The sequence below is a fragment of the Vipera ursinii genome (genome assembly GCF_947247035.1).
Source record: "Vipera ursinii genome assembly, chromosome: 6".
Lineage (NCBI taxonomy): Eukaryota > Metazoa > Chordata > Lepidosauria > Squamata > Viperidae > Vipera > Vipera ursinii.
The window spans coordinates 20,580,791-20,592,122 of record NC_139515.1 but is presented as its reverse complement, the minus strand read 5'-3'; the positions used below and the strand labels follow the sequence as shown (position 1 = coordinate 20,592,122).

The 11,332-nt window shown below is 35.6% G+C and overlaps 1 protein-coding gene across 1 annotated transcript in view; it reads right to left on the bottom strand.

Moving 5' to 3' along the window:
- Positions 1 to 5,677: 5,677 nt before the first annotated feature.
- Positions 5,678 to 11,332, bottom strand: part of GRM8 (glutamate metabotropic receptor 8) — a gene marked incomplete at both ends in the record, with an annotated part of 534,899 nt that continues 529,244 nt past the window's right edge. The window contains one exon of the mRNA XM_083366022.1: positions 5,678 to 5,727. Within this exon, the coding sequence (XP_083222148.1) occupies positions 5,678 to 5,727 (50 nt within the window). The remainder of the gene's footprint in view (positions 5,728 to 11,332) is intronic.

Below are 11,332 nucleotides of genomic sequence, written 5' to 3'. Positions count from 1 at the left end.
AAAAAACAAATGTACAGGTATAGTATAGATCAGGGGCCGGCAACCTTGGCTCTTTTATGACTCGTGGACTTCAACTCCCAGATTCCTGAGCCAGCTGTGCTCAGGAATTCTGGGAGCTGAAGTCCACGTGTCATAAAAGAGCCAAGGTTGCCCACCCCTGATATAGATGGTACCTTGCTCAATAGTAGTAACTGTGAGAGGGATCTCAGAGATCTCAGAGTCCTAGTGGACAGTCACTTAGATATGGGCCAGCAGTGTGCTGCAGCTGCCAAAAAAGCCAACACAGTGTTAGGTTGGATTAACAGAGGGATAGAATCAAGATTATGTGAAGTATTAATACCACTTTACAATGCCTTGGTAAGGGCACACTTGGAATACTGCATCCAGTTTTGGTCACCACATGTAAAAATATGTTGAGACTCTAGAAAGAGTGCAGAGAAGAGCAACAAAGATGATTAGAGGTCTGGAGGGTAAAACTTATGAGGAGCAGTTGCTGGAACTTGGTATGTCTAGTTTAATGAAGAGAAGGATGAGGGGGGACATGATAGCAGTATTCCAATATCTCAGGGGCTGCCACAAGGAAGAGGGAGTTAAGCTATTCTCCAGAGTGCCTGAAGGCAGGACAAGAAGCAATGGATGGAAACTAATCAAGGACAGAAGCAACCTAAAACTAAGGAGAAACTTCCTGACAGTTAGAACAATTAACCAGTGGAACAATCTGCCTCCAGAAGTGGTGAATGCTCCAACACTGGAAGTTTTTGAAAAGAGACTGGACAGCCATTTGTATAGGTATAGGGTTTCTTGCCCAAGAAGGGGGTTGGACTAGATGACCTCCAAGGACCCTTCCAACTTTATTATTATTATTATTATTATTATTATTATTATTATTATTATTATTATTATTATTATTATTATTATTTTAACTAAATGTTTACAAGGATTCATAAACAACATTAAGAGCTCAGTTTAATGTAGAAACATGGTGGAATGAATTTAAAAGAGAACATCTATCATGACATCTATCTTTCTAAAATGTTCTACTAGATCAAGCTTATTGTTGTTTCCTGCATCCCTCACTGTGCAGTATCAGAAGCATTACTTAAGTCAACAAGTTATTTTTGTGTTTAATCATCTTGTTCAATGAAAGAGGGAAGAGGACATTGGTCCATCATTATGTTTTGTAATAGTATTGACTTCAGGGCAACTCAAAAAAGAAAGAATTGGATTTAGAGCAGGGGTGTTAAACATTGTTGACTTTAGGACTTCAATTCCCAGAATTCCCCAACCAGCATTTTGAAGTCCATAGGTCTTACAGTTTCCAAGGTTGGATATTCTTGATTTTAGGGTTCCCTAACTAGTTCCCAATAGATTATATCTATGCCAGACCTTAATGAGATTTTGTCACATTTAATATGGTTTTATGCAGATACACAGTTGTTATTTATATTTTTTCACCTTCCTTGCTTGTAACTCATTAACAAGGATGGTAGTTTGTAATGTGTTTTAATGTCTAGCAAGATTCTAAAATATGCCTGTCATAAACATTTCTTGAAAATGGATTGTAAGGGATAATTCAAGGAAAAGAGCTGGACCAGAGGGATCTACTATATAACTAAAGTGAAACTGTTCCGATACAATTAAAATTTTCAGCAACAAATGTTGTCTCCTATTTCCATTCTATTCAAGTGATAATAACACTAATTTGAAAATCTGTTGTAGTTTTATTTACTAAACTGCAGTTCATATAGCAGCTTAATGACAATGAAATATTAAACCCCAAATGATATAATATATTTGATAAGCCCTTGCTTTTTATTTGTCTGATGCACTTTGTCAGTCAGACATTAAAAAAATCATAAGTTATATGATAACCATCATCAGAAAACAACCCTGACTAATTTAGACCAACATTCTGGTTTGTTAGCCAAGAATCAATGCTGTACAACAAACCATAGAATATCATAAGGTAAAGTAAAGGTAAAGGTTCCCCCACACATGCATGCTAGTCGTTTCCAAGTCTAGGGGCCGGTGCTTATCTCCGTTTCAAAGCCGAAGAGCTAGCGCTTGTCTGAGGACATCTCCATGGTCATGTGGCCAGCATGACTAGACGCCAAAGGTGCACAGAACGCTGTTACCTTCCCACCGTAGTGGTCCCTATTTTTCTACTTGCATTTTTATGTGCTTTCGAATTGCTAGGTTGGCAGAAGCTGGAACGAGTAACAGGCGCTCACTCTGTTACACAGCACTCGGGATTCGACCCACCAAATTGCTGATCTTCTGATCTACAAACTCAGCGTCCTAACCCACTGAGCCACTGCGTCCCTTTAGAATATCATAGCAGCATCTAAAAGTGGGCATTTGTGTTTTAGGGACTTCTAGTTTACCTGGAACTTTGAGAATCAGTTTTTATCTGTCCCAATTTTACTTCTTTTCTTTCCACTCCCAAATATTGATACTTGCCTAAAAATAGGAAAAGAGGCATGTGATAATATGAAGTCTTGCCAATGTTAACTTGAAACAAAGTGTTTTGAAAAATCAGACATTTCCTAGAAAGAATGGCAAGATTCTGTATTCCTAAATGATGACAGTTAATTTCATCATCTGCTAGAACCTTGTGTGTGTGCCTGTGTGCGTGTGTGACTATGTTGTGTTCTTTCTGGATTCAGATACATAAGCATATATACAGATTTTCACTTTCGAAATGTCATGTCACATATGTTGATAGGTTGAGGCTGCTCTGCTACTGGGAACTGTAGTGAAAGGGAAGAAAAAAAATAAACATCAGTTTTCAGATCTGTTATATTCTTAGCATCTACTTTAAAACATAAATGTCATACCTATTGCAAAGAATAGATTTAAATCTGGGGTGGCCAAACTTTTGATAACCAGACCACAAGAAATTGGAAAATATTGACACAAAGTGAGGGTGGCCATGTCACACATTCTTCTTCATTGGATGTATTTATTAAACTTTTATTAAACCAGTGTAGCTTAGGATATTATCATTGGTGAGAAATTGCAAAAAACAATGGTTTCTTTTAACTCATAACAATTTTGGGTAAAATTTTGGCACATTTGTGAAATGTGGATTTTGTTTTATAACAAATATGAAATTGATATTACCTTGAATTCCTAATGAAGAGGATGGGGGAATTCTTCTTTTTTGGATGTTTTTAAATAAATCAAGGTCATAAGCTGGGGAAGATGTAGTGAAGGATTCTTTCACCGGACAAAAGTTTAACCTAAATGTAAGTTCTAGTCAACAACTATAGTAAAGTCACCATTTCCAGGGTTTGTTACAATGCTTATTATTATTATTATTATTATTATTATTATTATTATTATTATTATTATTATTATTATTATTATTATTATTATTATTATATGAAATGAAAGCAATTCACTTTTTTCTCACTTCCTAGTTGCAAGCAAACATCTTTATTCCTCTTCTATTACTTTCAATTTGTACAGTTTTATGCTGATTGTATCATTCCTTAATCCACAACTATCAAAGCAGTGGAGTTTAGTGGTCTTCCCCGGACTGAAATATATACATTCAAGTTAGGATGTGCAAAGTTTCCAAGGGATTGGGTAAAGCTGCTATTGATTCATACACTGAAGTCATATGTATAATGAAGGAAAGACCAATGTCCATGCAATGAATTAAATCAGGTGGTTAGAAAAGTCTTCTGCTGCTTCTGAGGTTGTTATTGAATGTATGCAACTTACAGCTTCACTTCCGCATATGAACAATTATATGATGGAGGTCTGTAACAGTCTTTGTCAGAATATCACAACAGCCTTCCAAGATCAGACCAAGGCTCATCTTAATCTATGATGCTTGGGCTACAATTTCCTCTATAGTTGTTCTCCTACAAATGATGTTTTGACACATACATTCCCCAATTCAGAGATAACATTGAGTTTTCCAACACCAATACCTCTAGATCAGAGGTCCCCAAGCTTTTGGGCACCAGGGACCGGTTCCATGGAGAGAGGTTTTTCCACAGACCAGAGAGCGTGTGTTTTGGTGTGCTGCCTGCATACAATGAATGGGGCTTTGCTTATTTGTGCAGACCAGTTGCTGGTGTGCCGCAGCCCTGTACTGGTCCACAGACCAGGGGTTGGGGACCCCTGCTCTAGATGAACCACTTCTTCACTTTTCTAGTCTCATTTTTTTTTAAAATCACCAAGTCTTGTGATAATACTTTGAAATGCTCACCATGTTACGAATGTGGAATGACAAGGAAATCAATGCTGTGTAACCTGCTATTGTATCTTACTATGTAGTCTGATGTGAGTGCTAATTAACCATCTATCACACAGTATTGCTAACACATCAGAGACTCAACGCTCTGAATTCTGGCCAAAAGAAGGAGAGTTCTTTCAGTGTGTTCTGACCAACAGCTAAAGGTGATTGAGGAAGGGATCTATTTGAGGAGGAGCTCACTTTTCCAACCTGTCAACTTTCTGATATCCCAGAAAATCCAGTGACTCAAGGGAGAAAAACTTATAATCTCAAGTCTGGCATTTATCCAAAAAAACAAAAACAAACCCTCTTCTCAAATACTCTTAGATGTTCTTTTTTTTTAAGTTGCAATAAAAAGACACTTTAGGTTCAGTGAACTCTGAACAGTGAACAGGCTGCTATGCTGTCTGTTCCTCAGTCCACTGTCTCTGCCTTAAAATAGGCACAGGGGAATATTTCAAAAATATATTGCTGTGAACTTGAACTTTAGCACAGTTAATGTCCTCTGAAAAAGTCTATCAGCCATGCTATTTTCATCCTATTCTGCCAAAAAAAGTCATGGTTTTTATATATACAGTATATATTTTCCTATTATAAGGAAGCCCAAAGATAAAACATTTTTTCAGGTCAAATCTTAAAGTGGCAGAAATTAAACTGGTTTGGCCACAAATGTCAAAACACAAATTTGAATTGAATCATGCCCTGTATGAACTTTGAATCTGAAATATGAAATCAAATGAGTCTGACTGCTAATTATTCTGTAATTATTATCTTTGTTGTGCATAAAATAATATTTTCCCACTCTCTTAACTTAAGGCTCTTAGTGTGCAGCATAATTTTTATTGCTTGTCCAGAATAAAAACCCACACTTCAGCACATCCCTCAAAATGGCAACGAAACAAGTCTCAACATTTGCAAAACATTCCTTTATTAATAGAAATAAATTATTTAGTATAAAAATGTGCATGCGTCAACCATTGCATTTATCATTAGCACAACGCAGGGTTTCAATTCAGTCAGCCATCACAAGAAACAAACTTCATCTTCTTATACAAGTTGAACAAGTGTGGAACAGGAATGGAATTTCTCACAATCACAAAAAAGTACTTACAAGTATAACATCAGACATGGTTTTATTTCAACAGAATTTTTTTTTCACAAGCTAACATTGTTTTCCTTTTGTGATTCACCTTTTTTCATGAGTAAACAGTTCAGACATTTGACAGGCAGTCGTAATATATAATTCTGGGTCATTTTTCCCCCAACCCACCCATGCCTCCTGCTATGGCCTCATGGTCAATCTTTGTCCTTTTACAGCTTAGTCTGTTTTCTAGAGACATTTCAGAGGCTGAGTTCTCATGATGTGATAGTCAATGTTGTTCTTCAGTTCACATATTCTGAGTCTTCAGGTATGATTGGTTTCACCATTCAGTTTGCATGATTGCTATAGCTGACGTAGGTTGTCTTGGTAGAGGAAGCTGCAAAGGAAAAACAAATCCAAATCAGCTAATTGAATAAAGCAATTTTTTAATTATGGTTGTGGAAAGAGGAAAAAAAAATGTATGAAAGCAGCTTAATTGTTCTTAGAAATGATTTCAGCTGATCTGAGATACAGGACATCCTGAAAGAAATTATTTGTAATTAGATACAGTTAATAATATTAATAGGGATTGCTAGAAAATTTTGTAAAGTAGCTTTGCATGAGGATGTTGCCCAAACATAGAATTAGATCAATCATTGAATAATCAAAAGGTTTTTTTAAAAGTTACTCTTACAGCTGCTAGTGATCCCTTGTAAATTTGATAGATTCTTTATCACCATTCACATGCATGCACTTTTTCCGATGCAGACATGCTACAAGCAGATTGTTCTTAAACCCAGAGACAGAAGCCCCTATCTTTTCCTCAGTGACTCCTCTGTCAACAGTACTATTCATTTTTTTCCATTTTCTTTTAATCCATTGAAGTAAATGGCCCTGTGAATGGGAATGTGTGAGAAAAGTTAAAAAACTGAAATAACTCTTGAATTATATCCTGACTGGTAAGGGACAGAATTTGGATGTGTAGGTCCTGGAGCAAGAAAGCTCTTGTTAGAGACACCTGTGTTCTTCTCTTGAGTGGCTAACAGTGGGGGAAAAAGGCCTTTACTTTTATTTTAGATTAAAATAGATGTAGATTAGATTAAGAACTGATTTGCCAGGGGGTATCTTAATTAAGTAGAAATTAAAGCCCACTGGCCCACTGGATGTTGCTCATTCTGTGTAAGCTGAACTCTGAACTAAAAGTAGGCATGCATCCTGCTTTATTGAGAAGATTAAAGTATGCATTCTTTCAATCTCTAAAGTACAATTCTGTGATAATTTAAATAAAGAGAAATTCATGCAAATATGTATACAGGTGGTTCTTGTTTAACAACGACTCTCTCAGCTACCATTCAAACCTATGAGAATTTTTAATGAGTGGTATTTATGACCTCTCAGTGAAACACCCACACATGACTACAATCTGGGTGGTTTGCAACAAACCCAGGTTTTCAACTTTTGCAGCATCCCAAGATCATGTGACCACTATTTGCAATCTTCCATGCAAAACTGGCTGGTGAGGAAGTTGACAAGAAGTCAGAAGTTGTGATCTCATGAGGTTCTCACTGAATGACCTTACAGATGATAAACAGGAACTGGCTGAATTACAGTCATTAAGCATTATGTTTTGCAACCATGTTGCTCAACAATAGAAATTCCTGTCCCAATTACTATTATTAAGCATGGATCGACTGTATTAAATTGTGTACATCTTCTGAACCATCATTGCAACTTTCACAGATATTATAGAAGGATGAAATAAATATGTATGGGAGTATTTCTCCCCAACTGAAAGAGCTCTTACATAGACAATGCTTTTATGCAAATATGCTTTTATGGTTGAGATTTCAATGCATCAGAAGAATGGTGAAATAGAAGGAGTTTTTCATTGGTACCAAATCTATGATGATACACTGCAGCAACAGGACCAGGAAACCCAAATTATACCCAACTTTGATTTGAGATAAAATATAGCCACAACTTTTTCTGGCAGGATTAAGTCAGAGCTACACCTGGATACTAGCCCAAGTTCTTTTATGGGGACTGACCCTTGGGTTGTTGCTTACCTTAAATCTAATTGCTAACCAAATTAATTTGGCTGAATGCCCAAAAGCTTATGCAGGAACACTTGTAACACATCATTTATGTGTTAACAATCTGTGTTAACTCTTTAGAGAATATATTCTATTTCTATGAGAGCACAAACCTAGGAGAATGAATCTGACAACTTGCACAAAATGTCTTTCTATTCCTATCAATAAGCATCATAGAAATAACCATTGCAACATTAACAAAAGCAACTGCACCCACCCCATTGCCGGCAATGGGGAAAAAGCTCCGATATGTCACATGACATCACCTGACGTTGCAAGTTTGACATGTCTGTTCTAAGGAAACCATATATAAAACATACTTTTTAGTTGTACAATATACAGTATCAGCAGATCAGATGTTATACTCAGAGATATCATCAAAAGAGAAAAACCTAATTGGTCTGAGTGGTAGAATAGTCTGCTTATTGATAACATGAACAAATAAACAATGATTGGGAAATTCTACTTTCTGAATGGAAATATATACCATTTTACAATGTCTTTAAAAACAGATAAATTTGTTGCAATAAATTTTGATGTGGAAGGTCAGAATTTGATCCAACCCTAGAAACGTTGCTTTAAATCCATTTTTGAAAAAAAAATATAGTTTGAACCTTGCAATTTGATTTAGCTTTGCCATCCACTTTCCAGATGTAACAAAGTAGGAAAGAAAATATTAGAATCATCTGTTTATCCTCATATTATACACACCACAATATTAGTAATAAATATGACTAATTCCCTGATAAATTTATGCATCTATTGACCTTAACAACTTTGATTCTAATCTTGCAAATGATCCTTAGCCAACAACCACCCCATAGCAAATATTATTAGAGTTTTTCCATTACAAGATAGGAATACATTATCATGAAAATATCAATATGAAAGGAACAGCTAGATCATATTATGAAGTAGATTCTATTGAACTTAAAACAATGTGCTAGAAAACAGCCTGGCAGTTTGGGCCAACAATATTGATTTTCAAGGTTAAAAAAAAGCTATAGTAACATTATAAACCTAAATTTATTTATTTACTGGTATTTCTATACTGCCTTTCTGCTAAAAATTACCAAGGCAGTGCATAACAATTCAAAACAAGTGATGAAATTACTAAAACATGAAAAAATGTTATCCTTAAAATAACAGTAGAGTAACAACAATGATTTCTATGTATTCCATGGAGTTCATTGTTCCTGCTCCTAAGAAAATGAGAAAAGATTTTACAGCATAGTTGTAATTTAAAGAACTAACTGTAAAAATGTTTTGAATCTTTATTGAAAATCAAATAAATGGGATCCAATGGCAACTCAATGGAAATATCACAGGAGATCAACTCTGAATTCCCAGTAAATAGAGTCAAGGAACTGGTGATCAGCCCAACAAGGCTTCAATTTCAGATTGTACTTACTATCCAACTTTGCAGCAAGGAGTATTTAGGTATTCAAACTGCACATTGTACAGAGGTTCTAACATGTGGCCAACACTCTGAATTGAGCAAAGAAAGAACTGGCAACCAGGGCATTTCTTCCATAATTTAGATAATCAGATTTATGTATGATTATATATAGCCATACACAAATTAGCAGTCCAATTGTTACAAATAAAGCTTCCAGATGTTTTCAGTCGTATGTTCCAAAGTAGGTATGAGGATTCTCCAGGGAAATCCTGGATATTTGGGTGCCCTCAAGTCACTCTTGACTTCTGGTGACCATATGGATACATTCCTAGATATTTAGACTCACAATTAAGATGGTAATTACATTCTATGGACCATTTTTTCATACTGATACATAATATACCATTAGGTCTTCCTTCCTTCCTTCCTTCCTTCCTTCCTTCCTTCCTTCCTTCCTTCCTTCCTTCCTTCCTTCCTTCCTTCCTTCCTTCCAAACAGGTACATAAAATTCATATTCAGCAATGTCTTCTCTTGTCAGTATGCTGTTTTAGTTACAAAACAGGCATGCATGGTAAAGTTTCTATGTTAGGCAATAAGCTCTGAAGAGAATGAAAAGATAACTAATTTGCTCACACTAGGATAGTCTTTTCTAATGTTAAATAGAATAGAATAGAATAGAATAGAATAGAATAGAATAGAATAGAATAGAATAGAATAGAATAGAATAGAATAGAATAGAATAGAATAGAATAGAATCTGGAAGGAATGTTGGAGGTCTTCTAGCCCAACCCTCTGCTCAAACTGGAGATCTTATACCATTTCAGATAAGTGACTGTCAAGTCTCTTCTTAAAAACTTCCAGTATTGAAGCACACAAACTTTTGAGGGCAACTATTCCATTGGTTAATGGTTCTTACTGTTAGGAAGTTTCTCCTTAATTCCAGGTTGCTCCTCTCCTTGATTAGTTTCCATCCATTGTTTCTTGTCCTCCCCTCTGGTGCTTTGGAAAATAAGTTGACCCTTTCTTGTGTCAGCCCTCAAATACTGGAACACTGCTATCATGTCACCTGTAGTCCTTCTTGTCTCTAGATTAGCCAAACCCAAATTCTGCAACTGTTTTTCGTATGTTTTAGTCTCCAGGCCTTTAATCGTCTTAGTTGATCTTCTTTGCACTTTTTCCAAGATCTCAACATGTTTTTTGTCATGAAGTTAGAGCTGGATGCAGTATTCCAGGTGTGATCTTACTAAGATTTTATAAAGCAGTACCAGTACTGCACATGATTTTGATTCTATGCCTCTGTTTATAGAACTGCTGGTTTATATTTAAGTGATCGTCAACTAAGACTCCAAGGTATCTTCTCACAGTTACTGTTTTTGAGTCAGGTTTTGCCTAATCTGTATTTGTACCTCTGGTTTTTCCTGCCCATGTGTAAAACTTTGCTTTTTTCCACATAAAATTTTATTTTGCTGGACAGGGCACAGTATTCAAGTATGTCAAGGTCCTTTTGGATCCTAAGCTTGTCTTCTGGAGTGTTGGCTATTCCTGCCATCGTAGTGTCATCTGCAAATTTGATAAGTCCCCTTTTTATTTCCTAAGTCATTTATCAAGATATTGAAGAGTACTGGGACTATGACAGAATCTTGTGATACTCCACTGCTTACCTCCCTGCATGTAGATGTAGTACCATTAAAGACTACTTGTTGATTACAGTTTGTCAGCCAGTTATAAATACATCTGGTGGTGATGCTGTCTATTCCACATTTTTCTAGCTTACCAAGAAGTAGGTTGTGTCTATTTTGTCAAATGCCTTACTGAAATCTAGCATTTCACTGGTCTACTAATTTAGTCACTTTGTCAACAGTTTTGTGTTAGACAAGGAAATTGGGTCTTTATAAAAACTGTTGAGATAATGTATGCAGAGTGCTTTTAACACAGGAACACACAATGTAATATAAATATTAAGTGCTATATTTTTTCTCTATCAGAGCAGGGGAGTAAAGGGAGAATAGCATAACTCTTAGCAGTGAACTAATGTAAAAGTTTAGCCTCTGCTAAGGGATTGTCTAGACTAAATGATATATAGAGAAGATTTTACTGACATTTGCAATTTCTTTGCACTATAGGAAGCAAAATCACATGTGACTGTCTCTCCAAAGCTTAGTTCCATGCTGGCTAGGAGATTGATGCCTCTTCCTTCCAGAAAATTATATGATTTATGCTTTCAATTGATTAAAGATATTTCTGTTTAATTATCTGGCTTTGCTTAATCATTTACATTTCAAAGAAAATTGCATACTACAAGCCCTCCAGGTGCTTTAATGAAGATCCTCAAAGAAAATGAACAATTCCTTTTAATATAACCTATAATTTAGTAAAAACTAAAATTTGTTATCTGTTGTTAAATGAGAGCTATTTTTAATACCTCCCTCTCTGTCAAGTTTAAGAATATTAATATTCCACATTATAATAATACCAGAGTGGCTTTTAAATAACAAACATTATTTCCTTTA